Genomic DNA, 23,124 nt, shown 5'->3' on the forward strand with positions numbered 1-23,124 from the left:
ATTATAGCGACCACGAGGAGGTTACCCCATGTGACTCTACCCTCCCTAGCAACCAGGCCAATTTGGTTGCTTTGGAGACTTGGCTGGAGTCACTTAGCACGCTCTGGGATTCAAACTAGCAAACTAGCGAACTCAAGGGGTGAAGCCAGTGTCTTTTACCACTGAGCTACCCAGGCCCCCCTGAGTGGCCCCATTAACTTCCACTGTAAGTGCTTTTTTTCAATAAACAAGGGACAAGTCGATTATTTTTTGTGACAATCAACATTATGCCACAAATGCTGTTGATTGAGCTTAACTTGTATTGAACCTGGAATATTCCTTTAATGCAAAAAATAACTAATTTGTGTCTATATTTATTTGTATTATGTAAAACGTTGAAAGACACACTAACCAATGAAAGACAAGTTAAAATGAATAAACTCAACAACATCATTATTCTATTACTTACTTTCAATTTTATGTCAAATCAAGCTGGTTGAAATCGATGTTCGTTTTCTTTGAGGTATGAGTGTACAATAAAACCACTGCACTGTTTTAAACCCTTTTTTACACACAATTGTTTTCCAGTGGGAGCATCACAAACAATGAAATCGAATTTAAAGTATTATCACATACAAAGCAAAGTAAACTTCCACAGATGATCTATTCTTCAGTTTCCCATTGGGCATAACAGGTTTGAAAAATTGCAAGGACATTGTTACGAAATTATTTATTTGCTAAAAGTGCTCAGGGATGCGTCTAGTTTCTCATGCCACCCAGGTGATGTCACAGTCTGACTGTGTCATAATGAAGAGGCAGTGGGGTGGGTTACACCTCTCCTCAGAAAACAACAGCGAGTGATGTCTCAGAGGACGATATTAACTGCGAGCGGATGGAGACGATGCTACTGTCCTTGCACGCACCTCACAAAACAATTATTCAATGTGTTTTATGCACATATGGAGTTGTTTCAAGCCTAATATCTCATTGTAGTTTGATCATTGTCTCGTTTATGTTGTTGTTTGTTTGCTGTGGTGTTGTATGTTACCTTCCATGGCGTCAGTGATGTGGCTGGTGGCGCTCAGAGCCCGGTCACGTCCCTCCAGGGGCTGTTGAGGTAGAAGCATACTGCTCAGCTCACTGGTGGTGTTGTGCCCCTGTAAGATGCAAAAGATGCAGTCAATATAATGACTTGATAATGAAATAAACAGGATCAGATTGATAGAATTGGGTGTTTTCAATTTCAAGTTGCTTATGTTAACATTACTTAACCCTTTAAACTCAGCACTATGATTAATTATATTTGTAATGTTGTAACTTTTAATTGCTTTGTCGTATCGACACAACATTTTTCTCAGATACAGTTGACATGATTGAGAACAATACAAACAATTGAGAACAATACTCAACTCAACTAAGCACATCCTAGCACAGAAACTGATTGTGTGGAGCAGTGCACGCTCATTCATTATGTGCCATAACAAACATGAAAGCAGATTTACTAAGGATAGAGACTTTACCCGCAAGTGGTGAGCCAGGCGTGGGAGAGATACGGGAAAGCAGCTGTACCTCTTTGCATCGCCCAAAAATGCTCAAAAGAATTGTCAAAAATGTGTTTTATATTTGTATGTATAGTGTCTAATAATGCATTGGCAATGTATGTACACTTACGTTTCTCTTACCAATAAAGCTTGATATGAATTGAATCTGCCCATTTGATACTATTATTAAAAAAAGTCAACTGGAAAACAGCAGAAGATTTTGCCCAACTTTTAATTATAGCATGTCCACTGATTTTACTTATACATACCTGTAAAATGTGTCTAATTAACTATATCTGCCAAAAATAAATACATTAAAAAAAAAAACATTTTGCATGTACATTATAATGTAATAACAAAATTAATGTAAATGACAAAGTTCTTTGAGACAAAGTATAAAGTAAATATTTTTATGAATATATTTTAATGTTTGTTTTAATGTACCATGTAGACAAATGTGATTCATTTGTAAAAAAAAAAAAATTATAGATTCACAGCATTAAAAAAATAATAATAATAAAATAATATATATATATATATACAGTACTGTGCAAAAGTCTTAGGCACATAAGGTGTTTCACAAAAGCATTTGTCTTAAGATGGTTATTTATATCTTCAGCTTTAGTGTGTCAATAAGAAATATAAATGTTAGACTCACAAACATTACTTTTGCAAATAGAAAAGAATAGAATAGAAGAACAGGGAGCCCTGCAACAGATGTCATGTCCCCCACAGAGCCCCCCACTGAACATCGTGTCAGTCTGAGATTACATAAAGAGACAGAAGCAATTGAGACAGACTAAATAGATAGAAGAACTGTGGTGAATTCTCTAAGAAGTTTGAAACATCCTATCTGCCAACAACCAAGAAAAACTGTGTCCAGGTGTACCTAGATATTTTATGTTTACTGGACTTTGTATGACATTAAGTGATAAATGAAAACTATTCATGACTTAGTTTTGAAGATATCCTCACTATGCAACATTTTTCACAAGTGCCTAAAACGTTTGCACAGTACTGTATATATATATATATATATATATATATATATATATATATATATATATATATACACACACACAGATCTGGAAAAAATTAAGAGACCACTGCAAAATTAAAAAATTTTCTGGATTTACTATTTATAGGTACAGTATGTGTTTGAGTAAAAAAAAAAAAAAAAAAAAAAAAAATTATTCTATAAACTACTGACAACATTTCTCCCAAATTCCAATTAAAAATATTGTCATTTAGAGCATTTATTTGCAGAAAATGAAAAATCTGCCCAATTCCAGCCTTGTTGAAGCACCCCCAGATCATCACCGATCCTCCACCAAATTTCACAGTGGCTGCGAGACACAGTGGCTTGAATGCCTCTCCAGATCTCCGTCTAACCATTCAAGCCACTGTGTCTCGCAGCCACTGTGAAATTTGGTGGAGAATCGGTGATGATCTGGGGGTGCTTCAGCAAGGCTGGAATCGGGCAGATTCATCTTTGTGAAGGACGCATGAATCAAGACACGTACAAGGTTATACTGGAAGAAAACTTGCTTCCTTCTGCTCTGACAATGTTCCCCAACTCTGAGGATTGGTGTTTCCAGCAGGACAATGCTCCATGCCACACAGCCAGGTCAATCAAGGTGTGGATGGAGGAGCACTGGATCAAGACCCTGTCATGGTCAGCCCAATCAGACCTGAATCCCATTGAAAACCTCTGGAATGTGATCAAGAGGAAGATGGATGGCCACAAGCCATCAAACAAAGCCGAGCTGCTTGAGTTTTTGCGCCAGGAGTGGCATAAAGTCACCCAACAGCAATGTGAAAGACTGGTAGAGAGCATGCCAAGGGTTATTCCACCAAATATTGATTTCTGAACTCTTCCTAAGTTAAAAACATTAGTATTGTGTTGTTTAAAAATAAATATGAACTTACATAAATATGAAAACACGGCATAATTTTCTGCAAATAAATGCACTAAATGACAATATTTTTATTTGGAATTTGGGAGAAATGTTGTCAGTACTTTATAGAATAAAACTAAAATGTTCATTTTACTCAAACACATACCTATAAATAGTAAATCCAGAGAAACTGATCATTTTTTTTCCCAGAGCTGTATATATATATATATATATATATATATATATATATATATATATATATATATATATATATATATATATATATACACACACACAGTCATGGGAAAAATAAAGTACACACTCCTTGAATTCTACGGTTTTATGTATCAGGACATAATACAAATCATCTGGTCCTTAGCAGGTCTTAAAATTAGGTAACTACAACCTCAGATGAACAATAACACATGACATATTACACTATGCTATGATTTATTTAATTAAAATAAAGCTAAAATGGAGAAGCCATGTGTGAAAAACTAAGTACACCTTATGATTAAATAGCTTGTAGAACGACCTTTAGCACCAATAATTCAAGTAATTGTTTTCTGTATGACTTTATCACTCTCTCACATCATTGTGGAGGAATTTTGGCCCACTCTTCTTTACAACGTTGCTTCAGTTCATTGAGGTTTGTGGGCATTTGTTTATGCACAGCTCTCTTAAGGTCCCGCCACAGCATTTCAATCGGGTTGAGGTCTGGACTTTGCCTGGGCCATTGCAACACCTTGATTCTTGTCTTTTTCAGCCATTCTGTTGTAGATTTGCTGGTGTGCTTGGGATCATTGTCCTGTTGCATGACCCAATTTCGGCCAAGCTTTAGCTGTTGGACAGATGGCCTCACATTTGACTCTAGAATACTTTGGTATACAGAGGAGTTCATGGTCGACTCAATGACTGCAAGGTGCCCAGGTCCAGTGGCTGCAAAACAAGCCCACATCATCACCCCTCCACCACCGTGCTTGACAGTTGGTATGAGGTGTTTTTGCTGATATGCTGCGTTTGGTTTTTTGCCAAACGTGGCACTGTGCATTATGGCCAAACATCTCCACTATGGTCTCATCTGTCCAAAGGACATTGTTCCAGAAGTCTTGTGGTTTGTTCAGATGCAACTTTGCAAACCTAAGCCGTGCTGCCCTGTTCTTTTTAGAGAGAAGAGGCTTTCTTCTGGCAAACCTTCCAAACAAACCATACTTGTTCAGTCTTTTTCTAATTGTACTGTCATGAATTTTAACATTTAACATGCTAACTGAGGCCTGTAGAGTCTGAGATGTAACTCTTGGGTGTTTTGCAATTTCTCTGAGCATTGCACGGTCTGACCTTTGGGTGAATTTGCTGGGACATCCACTCCTGGGAAGATTGGCAACTGTCTTGAATGTTTTCCACTTGTGAATAATCATTCTCTCTGTAGAATGATGAGAAATTGTTTGGAAATGGCCTTATAACCCTTCCCAGATTGATGGGCAGCAACAATTGCTTCTCTAAGATCATTGCTGATGTCTTTCCTCCTTGGCATTGTGTTAACACACAACTGAATGCTCCAGACCATCAAACTGCTAAAACTTCAGCTTTTATAGAGGTGGTCACACTTGCTGATGATCAATTAATAAAGGGCATTTGATTAGCAGCACCTGGCTACTACTTAGCCTCTTAATTCCTATGGAAGCATTAAGGGTGTACTTAGTTTTTCACACATGGCTTCTCCATTTTGGCTTTATTTTTGTTCAATCATTACACGGTGTAATATGGCATGTGTTGTTGTTCATCTGAGGTTGTATTTACCTAATTTTAAGACCTTCTAAGGACCAGATGATGGCTGTCAATTTAACACATTAATTCAGTGCGATTAATTATATAAAAAATAACGCATTAAAAACTAGCGCAATTAATCATGTCCCCAGGCCAGGACCATAATAAGGAATATTCCTTCCATATAAGCAATTCAAGCTTGAAGTACCACCTGTTTTCTCCGGGGGGCAGTAAGCGAAACCCGCTGTATAAGCAATGCGCAGCTTATACAGAGAACAAACCACACTTACCAAAAGCAGATAAAACAAGACGAGAACACGTTCTAGTGTACAAACACAGCTTGATGAAGCACAAATTCGAATGCAGGGATCTTAAGATGGGTTTTTCTAAGTTTCAAACTTGACACAGGTGTACATTGATGCGTCCTTAGACAAGCCCTTATAATAAATCTCGGACTGACTGACAAATTCAATTTCAAAATGGATTGCTGTGAACTCTAGGCCAATGATTGGCTTATTTTCAATCATATGGAAATAAACAATATATTGCATTCTAAAGCCACTTTTTGTTTGGACTTTTTCAATGCTTCACTTGTGTGGCAAAATAATGTAATGCATTTTACTTATCTGTATTATTATTTTTTATTATATATATATACTGTATATACATAACTGTATATTTTATATATACTTTATATACTATTTTTATTGTATGTGTATTCTATATTGTGTGTATTGTATACTCTACATTATTATTGTGTTGTGTAATTATGTGTATATTAGATATGTAAATTGTGTTGTGTAAATCTGATGTTTATTGTAAATTGGTATATGTCTCATCACTGTCATGACTGCTATGTTGCTCAGAACTGCACCAAAGACTTTCACCCACTGTTGCACTTGTGCATATGGTTGTGTGACAATAAAAGTGATTTGATTTTGATTTGATTTATATATATATATATATATATATATATATATATATATATATATATATATATATATATACACACAAACACACACACACACACACATACACCGGTCAAAAGTTTTGAAACACTTATTCTTTATTATAATTTTTTTTCACATTTTAGAATAATAGTAAAGTCATCAAAACTTTGGAATAACATAAATGGAACTATGGGAATTATGTTGTGACTAAACAAAATCCAAAATAAATCAAAACTGTGTTATATTTTAGAATTTGCAGACATGTACTCTTGACATTTTCTCAACCAACTTCTTGAGGTATCACCCTGGGATGATTTTTAAACAGTATTGAAGGAGTTCCCATCTATGTTGGGCACTTATTGGCTGCTTTTCTTTATTATTTGGTCCAAGTCATCAATTTCAAAAATTTCTTTTTTTTTTTATTAAATTTTAGTTTTATAATGAAATAAATTAATATGGTGGCACAATTATATTTTTGTCTACAAAACTAATTTCAAACATTTAAGCATCCGCCTTCAGATCAAAAGATTTTTAAGATCATGAGAAACATTTCAGTCAAGTGTTTCAAAACTTTTGACTGGTAGTGTATATTATAATTATTCAAATATAACTATTTATAATGACCCCTCCATGGATCACCACCTCATCGTGGGGGAGGGATGTGAGTGCCCTAATGACCCTGGAAGCTGTGTTGCCTAGAGCATTGGCGCCTGGTAGGGTCTCACTTGGCAAATTTGTCCCAGGCGAGAGGCCAGATGAATCCAAAACTCCCCTATTATGTGGCCAGCAGGAAGTAAAGTGACCTCGTCCAGAACAGGGAAACCGGGTCCCACTCCTGGAGCCAGGCCCAGGAGAGGAGCTTGCAGGCGAGCGCCTGGTGGCTGGGCTTTGACCCATGGGGCCCAGCCGGGCTTAGCCCGAAAAAACAATGTAGGGCTGCCTCCTTGTGGGCCCACCATCTGCAAGGAGAGAAATAGGGGACTGGTGCCCAATGGGTAGCAGGCCAAGGAAGGCGGAGCCTGTGCAGACTGGACTTTGGTTACAGAAACTGGCTTTTGGAACATGGAATGTGACCTCACTGGTGGGGAAGGAGCCAGAATTAGTGTGTGAGGTTGAGAGATACCAGCTAGATATAGTTGGACTCACCTCTACACACTGTTCTGGCTCTGGAACCAAACTCCTGGACAGGGGCTGGACTCTCTCCTTCTCCAGAGTTGATCAGGGTGAAAGGCGTCGAGCAGGTGTGGGTATACTCACAAGCCCCCGGCTTGATGCTACGATCTAGGACTTCATGTTGCAGGGGGAAAAGCTCTGACTGTGATCTGTGCTTATGCACCAAACCACAGTCCTGAGTATTCTGCCTTCTTGGAGACCCTAATAGGGGCCCTAAAGGGGATACCAGCTGGCGACTCCATAGTTATGCTGGGCGACTTCAATGCCCATGATGGCAACAATGGAGATACCTGGAGGGGAGTGATTAGAAGGAACGGCATGCCTGATCTGAACCCGAGTGCCGTTCTGTTACTGGACTTCTGTGCTAGTCATAGATTGGCCATAACAAACACCATGTTTGAACATAAGGTTGTTCATAAGTGTACTTAGGCCAAAGGTCAATGATCGACTTTATTGTTGTATCATCAGACCTGTGGCCATATGTTTTGAACAGTCAGATGAAGAGAGGAGCTCAGCTGTCAATCAATCACCACCTGGTGGTGAGTTGGATCAGATGGCGGGGGAAACTGCCAGATAGACCTGGCAAACCCAAATGGATTGTGAGGGTGAACTGGGAATATTTGGTGGAGACCCCTGTCCAGAAGAATTTTAATCACCACCTCCAGAGGAGCTTCTCCCGCATCCTCGAGGAGGCTAGAGACATGAAGTCCAAGTGGACCCTGTTTAAGGCCTCCATCGCAGAGGCGGCCACTGTGAGCTAAGGCTGGAATGTTGTTGGTGCTTGTCGGGTTGGCAATCCTAGAACCTGCTGGTGGACACCTGCGGAGAAGGAAGCCATCATGCTGAAGAAGGAGGCTTTTCGGGACTGTTTAGCCCATGGAACTCCAGACTTAGCTGACAGGTACCAGCAGGCCAGAAGGACTACAGGGGCAGCAGTTGTGGAAGCAAAAACCCGGGTGTGGGAGGAGTTTGGGGAGGCCATGGAGAAGGACTTTTTGTTGGCCTCAAAGAGGTTCTAGCAAACCGTAAGACGACTCAGGCATGGAAAGCAGGGATTTGTCCAGGCTGTTGTTGGCTGGGGCGGGGAACTGTTGACCTCATCTGCCGATATAGTCAAGCAGTGGAAGGAACACTTTAAGGAACTCCTAAACCCGACCAACAAGCACTCTGTGAAGGAGGCAGGGATGGAGGACTTGGGGGGGGGTTGACACCCATTTCCCTGGCAGATGTCACTGAGGTAGACAAAGAGCTCTGAAGTGGCAAGGCACCAGGGGTGGTTGAGATTTGCCCTGAGATTCTGAAGGCCCTGGATATTGTTGGGCTTTCACGGCTGACACGTCTTTTCAGCATTCCGTGGACATCTGGGGTGGTATCTAGGGATTGTCAGACAGGTGTAGTGGTTCCCATTTTAAAAAAGGGGGACCGGAGGGTGTGTTCCAATTATCAAGGGATCACACTTCTCAACCTTGGAAAGCTTAAGTAGGAGACTCCGGCTGATAGTCAAACCTCAGATTGAGGAGGAACAATGCGGATTCTGGTCGTGGAACAGTGGATCAGCTCTTTACCTCAGAGCAGGTCCTAGAGGGAGCGTGGGAGTTTGCTCATCCAGTTTACATGTGTTTTGTGGACTTGGAGAAGGCATATGTCCCCCGGGATGTCCTGTGGGGGATGCTGCGGGAGTATGGGGTACCGTGGCTGCTAGTGCATGCCATTTGGTCCCTGTATAACCATTGCGAGAGTTGTGTCTGCATCCTCGGCATTAAATCAAGCTTGTTCACAGTGGCCGCTGGACTCCAACAGGGCTGTCCCTTGTCACCAATCCCGTTTGTGATATTCATGCATAGGATCTCAAGGCACAGCCAAGTTGTGGAGTGTGTCCAGTTTGGGGGCCTCATGATTGCATCCCTGCTATTTGCAGATGATGTGGTCCTGTTGGCATCATCATGCTGTGACCTCCAGCACGCACTTGGGAGGTTTGCGGCCGAGTGTAAAGCAGTTGGAATGGGGGTCAGCACCTCCAAGTCTGAGGCCATGGTTCTCTTCTGGAAAAGGGTGGATTGCTCTCTTCATATAGGGAGAGAGCAGCCGCCCCCAAGTGGAGGAGTTCAAGGATCTTGTTCACAAGTGAGGGAAAGTTGGAGTGTGAGATCGACAGGCAGATTGGTGCAGTGTCTGCAGTAATTTGGTCACTGTAATGGACCGTGGTGGTGAAGAAGGAGCTGAGCCTGAAGGCAAAGCTCTCATTTTACCAGTCAGTGTACGTGCCAACCGTCACCTAAGCTCATGAGCTTTGGGTAGTGACCAAAAGAATATGATCACAAATGCAAGTGGCCGAAATTAGCTTTCTTCGAAGGGTGTCAGGGCCCACCCTAAGGGATAGGGTGCGAAGCTCTGACATCTGAGAGGGGCTCGGAGTAGAACTGCTGCTCCTCCACATTGAAAGGAGCCAATTGAGGTGGTTCAGGCATCTGATTATGATGCCTCTTGGACGCCTTCCTGCAGAGGTGTTTCAGACATGTCCAACAGGGAGGAGGCCCAGGGGAAGACCCAGAACAGGCTGGAGGGATTATATCTCTCGGCTGGCCTGGGAATGCCTCGGGATACCCAAGGATGAGCTGGAGGATGTGGCTGGGGAAAATAACTTATGGGCTGCTTTGCTTAGTCTGCTGCCACAGCTACTCGGTCCCAGATAAGCGGTCGAAGATGGATGGATGGATATTTATAATTATTTAATCATTATACATTTAATTATTGATATTTGAGGGGCTTTCTCAGCAGTTATTTAGGTAAGCGATTAATTGCGATTAATTAACCGGCAAACCATGTAATTAATTCGATTAAAAATTTTAATCCATTGACAGCCTAATATAGTATATATAATGAACACTCTCCATAAGTAATGCAGTTATGTAAACATTGTTTGCTCATGGTACTTAATGCATTAACAAACGTTAACAAATAGAACCTTATTGTAGTGTTACTAATTAATTTAATTTTAAATAATTCAGTGTATGTTTGCTAGGGTGTTTATGGTGGTTGCTTATGATATAGAGCACAACATATCCACCCACTTTTTGATTCCGGAAGTATTTTTCCCATTAATTTATTTCCATAGGGATTTCATAAAATCCTTTATAAAAGAGTTAAGTAAACCATGAACCAAAGCAACCAGCTTTGAGGTGAATCACAACATTACAAACTTTGATTTGAAGCAAAAGCATACAGTATTTGAAAATGCAGAGCTCTTTTGGCGTGCTTTGTTTGACACGATTCTCTGATTGGTGGATCTTTCTTTTTAGGATCATGGGTAGTGTAGTTCTTCACCAGGAACTCTATTGAAAATTGCTATTAAACAGGATTGTTATTAAATACATTTGAAACAGAAGCATATAGTATACCATCGATTAACAACCTCAGAGCTCACGGTAGGTTTATAAGTTATCGTTAAAATATTGTCACTTGGCCTATGGAGAAAATAAATGAGATTTTTACTTCCGGAACCAGACTGTTGCACCCTGTTCTGATCTTTAGATATGCCTGGAGTCCCTCCTTCAATGTAATAGTGATGCTTGACTTAGCAAACACCACAAAAAATTGCACACAAACACAATCAACAACCCTCAAAATGGCATTTTAAAGGTCAATTCTGTTTAGTGCAATTACAAAACACTAATAAATACAGAAATTAACCTTCATCCAAAAAATATGCATTTGTAATGATAGGAATTATGGGGAATGTGTTGGAACTGTGTTAATTTCTGTCAAACGCTTTTATCTATTTGCTGAAAGAGTCTGATGGTGTTGTTTTAATATTAGGGTGTTTGACTCAACTATATGATTGTCATCTGTAACAATTGCCGTCTGATTATATAATGTGTTCTTGATGGCAGGTAATCAAAGGTATGTCGCAGAAGCTCACTATAACGCCCACACCGCTGTTCGCACAAGCAAGAAAACACCGCTGCAACTTCCTGCGGCCGCATGTGTGTGTGTGTGCGTGCACACGAGGAATCACCAGCACAACTCTTACTCAGCATCTGTTGCTACGTTACCATGACTGCATCGCCAAGACAACAGGGTTTCCATGCCTTTATCAGACAGTCCACACAGCTATCAGACACCTGTGAGTATTTCTGATATATCTGGCAACTTCACCAAGCAAAAGCGTATATGTATCTCCATGAGAGATAAAAATCACGAATGAGATCTCGTAAATATATCTATTATTTCTATTAGACTGAGATTTAATGACCTGAGAAAACAACCACAGTTATCTCACTATAGATATTCAGAAGATATCTCAATCAAATATCTCAATAAATCCTTAAACTTTTATGCTATTCTTTCCACATTTTTGTGGACACATTCCAAGGTAGTACCAACTAAATTCTTCAAGTTTAAATAATGTATTATGGTACCTGACTAGGGCAATCATTCTGTACATTTGTATGATGTGTGCTATTGTACCACCACAGTAATGTTTCTAAAATGTATCAAATCTGTTGCATCATTATTTTAAAACAACTCCAGACTTCATATTAGAATTATTACAACTGACATGTGAACAAAAGGATAATCTACAAATGTAATAAAGCACGGAAGGTCTTTTCCAGGCTTGGAAAACAAAACAAAAAAAATTCTCCGATATTTCCAGGTTTTCTATTACCGTGGAAACCCCAATAATAACGACACGCATTATTAATATTGTATTATTATTATTATTATTATTAAAAACAATTAATTATTTGATTATAATATTTAATTAAAATGGTATTAATTATAATATTAATGTAATTATAATATATGTTAAAAATAATGTATTATTTGATTATAATATTTAATTAAAATTTTATTATTAAAATATAAATTTAATAATAATAATAATAATTTAGCTCAGTGGTAAAGACGCTGGCTTCCACCCCTGGAGTTCGCTAGTTTGCTAGTTCGAATCCCAGGGCGTGCTGAGTGACTCCAGCCAGGTCTCCTAAGCAACCAAATTGGCCCGGTTGCTAGGGAGGGTAGAGTCACATGGGGTAACCTCCTCGTGGTCACTATAATGGGGTTCGTTCTTGGTGGGGCGCGTGGTGAGTTGAGCGTGGATGCCGCGGTGGATGGTGTGAAGCCTCCACACGCGCTATGTCTCTGTGGCAACACGCTCAACAAGCCACGTGATAAGATGCGCGGGTTGATGGTCTCAGACGTGGAGGCAACTGGGATTCATCCTCCGCCACCCGGATTGAGGCGAATCACTACGCGACCACGAGGACTTAAAAAAAAAGCGTACAAGGAATTGGGCATTCCAAATTGGTATTTTTCCCAAATGTAAAAAATCTGTTGGTATATGTTGGTTTAATACATTAAAATAACCACCAGACTTCATATTAGAATTTGACTACATTTGACAAGTGGACAAATGATAATTTACCAGTGTAATAAAGTACAGAAGGGGTGAAGGGTTCTCAGTTACATAATATTAATTATTGCATGTTTTAATCTGATATGTATAAAACATATTCCCGTGTAAGTGAAAGCTCTAGAAAGCACTGACTATATGAGTATAATAAGTACACAGTAGTCTGACAGTGTGTTCTGACACATAAACACTTCTGTTAGTCCTACTGATCATATTCCATTCACTGAAAGAGGCGAGACAGTTTCTGCTAGTCAGTAAATTCAGGGCCAGCAGGATTCAGAAACATTAGGACATTTCAAACTAAACTTTACCGTATGTCCTTTTCAACCATGGTTTAAAGGTGGCGTGTGTCATTTTAAAAAAGTAAGGTATATTATTATTATTATTATTATTATTTACAATCTAAGTATGACAAAGTGTTAATATGAATTAACTCTTTATCTGAACCAATAACCAATTAAGTAGAAAAGTGTGAATATCAATAAGTGGTCTGAACATTTCCTGATGGAGTTATAATCCTGTGCCCTACAAAAAAATATTTCAACATCTGCCCAGTGAAGTTTTTATATGATTTATATAGTATAATTATATCTACACACCCAGAGTGACTCAGTTGTGATGCAAAAATGTTCTGACATAAATGTATCATGCTGTTTCCAATTTAGCCAATTCATCCGTGAATAATCCCACACCTCGTTTGATTAAAAGCGTAAAGACACTCACACTTTCCTCTTTGACCTTCTCCATCATGCAGGCGGGCAGCGGCAGAGGAGACAGCGGCCCCGGGCCTGAGATGCCGTTCTGGTCCATGGCTACGAAGAGTTTGCCGTTGATGTTGAGACTCGGGAAGAAAAACTGCGAGGTGTGACTGCACGTGCTCTGTGCGCTGGTGCGTCGTCTGCTCCAGGGCAACGCCAGCGAGCCGCCACGACTGTCCGAATCTCCATGAATGCTGAACTCATCGTCCGCGAAATCCACCTCCGAGTCTTTGTTTGGCGGTCTGAAGTTGAAGATGCTCACCTGACTTTCCCGTCTGGCCCGCAATGAGAGAGTCCGAACGAGCAAAGAATGTGTTTTCTGGAAAAAAAAGAGTGAAATTTTCTTTATTTAAAGGAATAGTTCAGCCACACAGGAAAATTCTGTCATCATTTAATTACCCTCATTTCATTCCAAACCTGTATGACTTTCTTTCTTCCATGCAACATAAAAATATAAATTTTGACACTGCCGTTTTCCTGCGTTCTATGACCAGAGGCATCATAAAAATAGTTCATATAATCATACATATAAAAGTATTTTTGACTCGTTTTCTTGTAAAAAATATAAAAAAATCCTTAAAACAAGAAAAAATCCATTTAGAAGCAGAATGGCATAAGATGTTACATTTTTTATTTTATTTACTTACTCCAGTTGTTATAAGCATAAACATTAACCAAGATTAATAAGTGCTGAAAAATGTTGTTCATTGTTCGTTTATGTTAACTACTGTAGTTAACTAATGTCAACAAATACAGCTTTAGCGTTACCGCTATTTTTACTGGAAAACCAGACAAAAATACTCAGTAAGAAAACTATTTTTGCAGTGAAGTCTTGTCACGGTCCTGTCACTCTGTCAGTCTGGGTTTTTGTCTGACGGACCGTGGCATTATCGTCCCATGTCTGTCTTGTGTTTTCGGTCGGTCTTGTTTCATGTCTGGAGCATGATGTCTGGATCCTGACCCTTTTGCCTGGTTTGGTTTCGGTTTTTTATTTTGGGATCCGGACACTCATGTTCCATGTCTTGTCCTGTACTGGCGTGAGTGCTTGTCATCTTGGCAGCATGCACTCATGTCAGTAATCTATATCTGTCTCTCACGAACGCAGATGAGCGTTGCGCTCGCTTTGCGCTGAACGCCCGGGTTGCAAGCTATCTTCACGTTGTGCTGAGGTTCGGTCACTTCGGTCTGAGGTTTCAGGGTTTGTGCTGAACTCACGCACAGGTGTCCTGTCTTTGTCGCCGGTTGCGTGCATCGTGTGGCGTTTGCCTCGCGATGTACACTCAGGTTTCGTTTAGTGTGAGATTGTGTGGCATCATTTTGTTTTGTTTGGCGTTGCTACGCATTCTCTCGTCTTGTTTGTCATTTGGCATGACATATATTGCCTTATTGTCTTGGCGGTGTGCAGTTGTCTTGTGAGAGCATGTGGCTTTGTTTTGTTTCTGTATCACCACGTGTCTCTCTGTCTTACGTCATACCCCGCCCCCTTGTTTGCCCATTATTAGTACCATGTCTTGTCCTGTACTGCCGTGAGTGCATTGCACTTGTCATCTTGGTGGCATGCACTCGCGTCAGTAATCTATGTCTGTCTCTCGCGACCGCAGACGCGCGTTGCGCTCGCTTTGCGCCCAGGTCGCGAGCTGTCTTCACATTGTGCTGAGGTTTGTTCACTTCGGTCTGAGGTTTCAGGTTTGTGTGTGGCCGAACTCTCGCACAGGTGTCCTGTCTTGTTTTTGTCGCCGGTTGCGTGCATCGTGTGGTGTTTGCCTCGCAATGGACGTTCAGGTATTGTTTAGTGTGAGAATGCGTGGCATCGCTTTGTTTGGCGTTGCTATGCATTCTCTCATCTTGTTTGTCGGTTGGCATGGCTGTATACCACCTTATTGTCTTGGCAGTGTACACTCATGCCATTCGGGTGTTTTTTTGTCTTGTGAGAGCACGTGGCTTTGTTTTGTTTCTGTATCGCCACGTGTCTCTCTGTCTTACGTCATACCCCGCCCCCTTGTTTGCCCATTATTAGTTTATTAGTCACACCTGCCCTGTCTTGTTAACCTGTTGATATCTCTCCCTATTTTAGTCTCCTCATGTGTGCTGTCCAGTGCCAGTTCAACTTGTGTTCCTTGTGTGTATCCCAGTCGGTCCTGTTCCCCGTCCAGTCAGTCCTGTGTGTTTACCCCGTTTTCCAGTCCAGCCCATTTCCGTTACCCTCTGCCCCAGCCTGGACACCTTTTTCCCCTACGGGGTAGTTTATGTTTGTTTTCCCCCTTGTGGGAGTTTTGGTTTGTTTTTGATTCATAATTGTATTTAAATAAATTCCTTGCTTTTGAATCTCTGCGCTTGGGTCCTGAGCCTCTTATTCCTGACAAGTCTTATGAAGTCATGCGCTTTGTTTGAGAAACTGATCCAAATGTAATGTTTCCTCTGCAGCAACTCTTACATTTAATTCACACATACATTTTTTCAAGCTTCTTTTGGCTATTTAGCAATAAAAATACCATTTTGACGTCAAACCTGCTGTGCTGTAATTTTTATTTTTGGGCCAAAAATTCCTTTAACTGTAATAAAATGGCTTAGTTGTATTCCATCTCTTTTTCTTAAATCTGATGATTATTATAAATGGATGAAGTAAATCTACCTTCATGCCCTCTATAGTGTCTAGCTTTGCTGTTTTGTCATTGCTGCCATCCTCCATCCCTTCTGACAGTGGCCTCGAGCTTTTCCTCCGGTCCAGAATCCCTCTGTTGTCTTGTGAGTTAAAAGGCGACATGTCCGCGGTTAGGATGGACTCGGTTTCCTGCACTTTCTGAACAATCTGAAAGACACCAGACAAACATTTACATCAGTGTGACAAGACTTATTCAGTTCATTCTGCATTATATAATCCTTTTTGATTGCCATGTAGTGCATGGAAATAGATGAAGCTCAGTGACATGGTGTGTTGACATGTGATTGACTAAATGCGGTCCTAGATGCTGATTGGTCAATACAGTATTCCAGTCACGCTACAATATACAATATAGTAACAGCTATGACTTGAAACATGGGGAAAGATTTCCCACTGAAACGCTAAACATTTCCTGACTGTCTGATCTGAGATCTGACATACCTGTTGCTCTTTCTTCAGCTGTTCCATGGCGAGCTGAAACTCTTGCTCTTTCTGAAGCGCTTCAGCGATGGTGGCCTGGTTCTGCTCCTCATACGCCATGGCCACCACAGCCAGAATCAGATTCACCAGGTAGAAGGAGCCCAGAAAGATCACCACCACAAAAAACACCATGTATGCCTTTCCCGCGGACCGTAGAGTCTGTTGATAGATCATCAAAGACATAGCGTGATATCACAATAGATCCAACCATTTGTTTGTGTTATTTTTACCATCCATTATCGTTTTAAAAGGCTATAATTAGTGATAGACAAATATATTGGCAAATATTTGGACGCCCATGACTCCAATCAGTGCCCGTGATTAACAGAAGAGTTAACTCTCATCATAATGTACAATATCTGTTTCCAAATGTTTTTGGTGAAATTTGAGTAAACATTGAGTAAAAATGTTTGATTTATTTCAGAAAATCTGCATTATCTCAATTAAAAGGTGTTAATTAAATTCTGTAAACCTATTTCACATATGCATTGGCTTTATATTGGCCTTTGGCCACCTCTCTCTCTCTCTCTCTCTCTCTCTCTCTTGATATCGGTATTGGCATTAGCCATTGAAAAGTCCATATTGGTCCATATTTACATGCATAACTACTTATAATGCTTCTCAGAAGCACAAAGGAAAATACTGCTGCTAAGCATTTTGATGAATGTCAGATAATGTCAGAGTACTGACGTGGTGATAAAGGTTTTCCCAGTAATCTTGCGTCATGAGTCGGAAAAGCGAGAGAAAAGCCCATCCAAAGGTGTCGAAGCTCGTGTAGCCATAGTTTGGGTTCCGTCCGGTCTTCATACAGTCAAATCCATCAGGACATTTGCTGCAGAAAAGTAGAATAATCCATTTTTAACATCTTTTGAGATTTTATTAATTTTCATGACATTTTTCAGGCCTGAAAAACAAACAAACATGTTATTTCCAGGTTTTCCATGACCGAGGGACCCCTGCATTTAGCATTATTTTATCATTATTTTCAAATAAATACGGATTAATGACGTGACGCTTATTCAAAATGCAATAAAAAGAAAGCAATTACTTGAATAGATCTTTACTATGATTAACATGCTTTATTATTTCAATTTATGAGTTCAAAGTCATTTTGATATTATACATATCTGTAGTGTAACAGTTCGGAGACTTTAAAACAAATAAATAAATAAAAGCTGAAATTCTTGAACAAAGAAATGTTGGCGTAAGTAATATAGTAGTAATAATCTTTTATTATTATTTCTTAAAAAAAATAAGCATTGAAATTTGTTTGTAAATTGTTAATGATAATTATTTGAAAAGCTTTTGTCCACAAATCAAAGTAAAAATAAATAAATAAATAAATAAATAAATAAATAAAACGGAGAAAACCCCCTTTAAATCTTTATGACTGTAGGTGAAATTAAAAAAAAAAAAAATAAATTTTATATATATATATATATGTATGTATGAAACCAACATGGACACAAATATTACATTTCTATCTACATTTATTCTAGATTTTTTATCTTTTTATTTCCACGGACAACCTTATTTGTCAACAACAGCCTTTCATACAGTCTATTAATAGTTAATGATTGCAGATAGTGAAGTGTACAGAATACAATTATTTTATCATACTTTATCAGTTCAAGCCAGAGGTAAATGGGGCCCCATGATGCCCATTTGATGCCCTCAAGGACCCCTGACATAATGCCCAAGGTGAATGAACTTTGAACACATCACCATGACTAACAGACACTGAGTCACATGACATGTTGTGTGACTGGCAGTGTGATCGTACTGAGAGGCTAGTGGCGCCAGCGATTCGGGAATGTACCCATTTCTCCGGCCCCTGCCCGTCATCTCCTACCAGTCACTTTCACTTCGAACAGGCGGCAGTGGCCTCTCAGCAGACTGGCATGTTGAAAGTGCGAGGGTGTGTGTGATGGGCACTATCGTTCTCACACACCTCGCCGTGTCCCTGAAGGACGTGCTAATGGAAGGACCCCACTTCAATTCGATTGGGACATTGGGCCTTGGACCCCCAACACACTGATATCATCTGTCGTTTCCTTTCTCGAGCAGGCACACGATGTCAGAACCTGCTTTCCATGAGACTATTTACAGTGTCACAGCCTTACATTCACAACAAACTTTTACGGAAAAAAATATCTTAATCTTAATCAATATTTTTGTCTTGTTTTCCAGTAGAAATATCTAAACATCCTTAAAATAAGATATATTTACTTGAGAAGATAAATGACATATATTGTCTTTTTTTTTTTTTTTTTTTTAGAGAGAGAGAACTCTAACAAAATTGAGTAAAGTTTATACTTACAACAAGAAACAAATATTTGCCAGTGTGGTAAGAAATACCAAAATTTTGTTTAAAAATTTATTTCTACTTTTCAAGTCATGTTTCTTGTTTTCGGGATGTTTAGATATAATTGTATTGGAAAATAAGACAAAAATACTCAGTAAATTTTCTTTCCTGCTTACAAGCCACTTATTACAAAAATCTCAAATAAATAAATAAATACAAAATATTGTTTTGGGTTGAATTTGGTGTGACCAGAAAACAATGGCAGTCAATGGTTAAATCTTTATTTTTAAGCATACGTGCCTTTAGGGTTAATTACTAAAATTAAAATACATAAAATACAATGTACTTATTGTGTAACTACATGTTCTGCAAAATTCTTACAAGTTTCACATTCGCTGCTACTGAAGTTGAGGTCCGGGTAGGTTTAGGAGGGTAAGTGGTAGGGGTTAGATTAGGTTTGGGGGTTAACGCTGTAACTACAAATGTAATTTAATGCAGGTATTTTAAATGTAAGTACAATGCAACAATACTTCTGTACATAATAAGTACATTGTATCAAATGCTTAAGAACATAGTAGTTAAAGACACCTAATATAAAGTGAGTCCTAAACATAAAATATAAGTAGAGGTAACACCCTTTTGCCTTCATTATTTTATCTGAACCCTTTAAACTCGGATGGGCCCACGAGAAAATAATAATCATCAACAAAGTAATAACGCCAGTCTTGACCAACACAAAATCGGTATCGTTTGAAAGATTAGAAGCTCTACTTTCCAATGCATGTAGACATTATGACCAAAACTGAACAAGTGCTTTGAAATTTGCAGACAAATCAGAAGTGTTCCGTTTTGATCATTTATAAAAAAAACATTGCACTGTACGTATTATTGCAATCAGTAAAAACATCAATTTGATCAAATATCCATGTGTCATATATTGTTGGAAAGCTCTCAAAGAGTAAAATACAACTAGTCTATTTGTTTTACTCACAGATAAAAATATAGCGAGTAATAGCTAAGTATATGTCTTTGACAATTATGTTTGTGCTGATTCTATGCCACATTTTTGCTTATAAAATAAATGGAACATAAAATATCACATAGCATTACTTAGAGGAGGTGATTATCTTTCAAACGAGTCCACACACAAGATAATCAGATGCATAGATCATATGCATAGTTCACATATTTTTATAGGTGATTTTGCAGTGTTTACTAAACTGCAATACAGAGTTTAATGCTGAAGCATCTTGTAATCGGTTCCATCAATGAGCGTGTTTACAGTACATGTACACCAATATGTTGATAACTACTAAGCTTTTTGAAAAACATCCAACAACACAAGAAATCATTGGATTACTGGATTATTCTATTATACACAACACTTGCGCACAATGGATAAGCCGGTAAGAACATGTTTACAAGCAATGCAAAATCAGGGTAATGGGCAAAAATCTGGGTGTGCCGATTAGTTTATGCTAATGTTAATGACCTTAGCACGGTAAAGAAAACGTTTAAGACGTTTACATGAGCACACACTTTGTTGGCTCATTAAGCATAATCGGTGTAATATATCATGCATGTAAAAACGCTCAACGATCTTGAGTTGTAGTGAAAGTCATTGTGTTGTCATTGAGTGCGGGTATGAAGCCAACCCTGGAATCACTTGGATAATTTGTGAGCTGGGGCACAAAGCATTTTAACATGGTCTATTTTGGGCACTAGAGAGTTCCGCTGTCCTCTTAGGGTCCCAGGAATGAGAAAGAGGCAAAGATGTGGCCAGGGCGAATTGACTTTGGGAATTCCTGTTTGGTGCCAAGCATGTAAACCAATATGGAGGCCTGTGTGTTGTTTCCGTATCGCTGTCCTGTTTGAATAACTGTTATTCTGTTATGAGCCAGATGTACTCAAGGTTACTTCCTTTGGTCTTCTGATCTCCAAGTGCCTCTGGCCGGATCAGACGGCACTTCTGATCAACTGGAGTATCACTATCATTAGAATACAGCGACTTAGTACAAAGAGACCTCTCAGATGATGAGAAACTGATGCTTTATTGTCTAAAGACGCCATGAGAAATATGACAAAAGTTGATTGGACTTTTTTGAATAGATTTCATATCAACTATCTTTTCAGTTATCACTTTTCCTTGCTTTCTGATATTTTTTGTAGTTTGGGTAGATAAAGAAAAAAAAATCCATACACATAAAAAAACATCATAACTGGACCCAGATGAAACTGACAGACTTTTCCCACATATTCTGCACTGATTTTGGGGGCGTATCCGCACAATTCCGCGGAACATATTTAAACATGGTGTAATGAGTTAAACTGAGCTGAAATACTGCACTCTCATTAATACCCTACAAAAAATCCATTTTTAATCTGTCTAGTTTTCCAGTACAATTATCTTAACATCCTTAAAACAGGATTAATTCACCTGATAAGCAAAATGTGTAAGATTTCAAATGTGTTTTCAGCTATTCTCGAGTAAGTATATTTTGTCTTGTTGCACCAGATGATTTTTTCACTTTAAGCATAAACAAGTAAAAATAAGTGAAAATCAGGCAAGTGTTTTGGGTAGCCTTCCACAAGCTTCTCACAATAAATTGCTGAAATTTTGGCCCATTCCTCCAGACAGAACTGGTGTAATATTGATTTCTGAACTCTAAGTTAAAACATTAGTATTATTTTGTTTAAAAATGAATATGAACTTGTTTTCTTTGCATTATTGGAGGTTGTGTTATTATGATCAGTTGTCATTTTCTGCAAATAAATGCTCTAAATGACAATATTTTTATTTGAAATTTGGGAGAAATGTTGTCAGTACTTTATAGAATAAAACTAAAATGTTCATTTTACTCAAACACATACCTATAAATAGTAAATCCAGAGAAACTGATCATTTTGCAGTAGTCTCTTAATTTTCCCAGAGCTATATATAAACGAGCACAGACTGACCTCACACGTGGGTCAGAGACGGCTTTCTCAGAGCTCCGTCCAGAGCTCAGACAACATCAGACGAGAGGTGAAACCGGGTGAGTGGACTCTGTTGTTTGTAAAACGCCATGAGGCTTCAGCTCAGGTTTCACTGCAGGTTCACAAACTGACCAGAGATATGATGCTAACAATGGCTAAAATAAGACGACTGGATTAATCCACCAAATTGATCCCCGAGGGGAAGAAATGAACAAAGGAAACACATGCGCTTACATGGAGAACATCAACTTCAGACAAATCAAGTTATGAACAAATCTGCAAACTGACATATGAACTGTATTGGTACATGACCAAAAATCACCTTTTTTAGTATGAAAATACATATGCTTCTCTTTAATATTTAGGCCTTTTTAGACCTTTCAAATTAACCCTTTAAGCTCTGAAGGTGTTTTTAAAGATATCCTGTTTCAGTGGCATACCCACAATTAAAGACTTATAACTAATAAATAAATAAATAAAAAAACAAGGAGGGTCAAGTGTTTGGTATCATTGTAAAGAAAACTTTTTAATGATACAGATTATGATAAATTGAGACTCTCAGCCTAAAAATGGGTTATTATTTTTTTATTATTTTTATGATTTGACATTACATATCTCTGGGTGTAAATAAGGTGGCTCCGAAAAATCATGTCAACTTTAACTGAGAAAAAATTTGTGTTGATACGACAAAGCAATCAAAAGTTATAACATTACAAAATTATTTATCCAAATGTACAAAAACGTCTCCAAGTGTCCAAAAGCCTCTCCAAACAAATAAAACATAATAATTGAACATAAGAACTAATTACACATGCAAACACAACAATGACTATGGGTTGCATAGCATGCAGACATGATTTATGTCTTCACCACATTTTTTACTAATAAGGTTACAGACATCAGCAATACATTCTCAGAACCTCACACTCTCAAACACCCACATCCTGTATGCAACTCTTCTATCTCTATCTTCTCACCTCTGACTGACACTGAGGTCTCTAAACTCCTCCTCTCCAACTACCCCACCACCTGTCCCCTTGACCCCATTCCTTCCCACCTTCTCCAGGCCATCTCTCCATCCATCCTACCTACACTCACACACATAATTAACACATCTCTACTTACAGGCATTTTTCCCACTACATTTAAGCAGGCTCGAGTAACCCTGCTGCTGAAAAAACTTGCACTTAACCCAACACAAGTAGAAAACTACAGACCAGTC

General features: G+C 38.9%; 1 protein-coding gene across 1 annotated transcript in view; it reads right to left on the reverse strand.

The window, feature by feature from the left end:
* The window catches only part of LOC127431936 (sodium channel protein type 4 subunit alpha-like), a 218,370-nt gene that overhangs the window by 105,658 nt on the left and 89,588 nt on the right, over window positions 1-23,124 (reverse strand). The window contains exons 9-13 of the mRNA XM_051682599.1: window positions 17,312-17,453; window positions 16,583-16,780; window positions 16,112-16,288; window positions 13,445-13,798; window positions 1,028-1,136 (exon numbers count right to left, since the gene is read on the reverse strand). Of these exons, the coding sequence (XP_051538559.1) occupies window positions 1,028-1,136; window positions 13,445-13,798; window positions 16,112-16,288; window positions 16,583-16,780; window positions 17,312-17,453 (980 nt within the window). The remainder of the gene's footprint in view (window positions 1-1,027; window positions 1,137-13,444; window positions 13,799-16,111; window positions 16,289-16,582; window positions 16,781-17,311; window positions 17,454-23,124) is intronic.

The sequence above is a fragment of the Myxocyprinus asiaticus genome, chromosome 41, assembly GCF_019703515.2.
Source record: "Myxocyprinus asiaticus isolate MX2 ecotype Aquarium Trade chromosome 41, UBuf_Myxa_2, whole genome shotgun sequence".
Lineage (NCBI taxonomy): Eukaryota > Metazoa > Chordata > Actinopteri > Cypriniformes > Catostomidae > Myxocyprinus > Myxocyprinus asiaticus.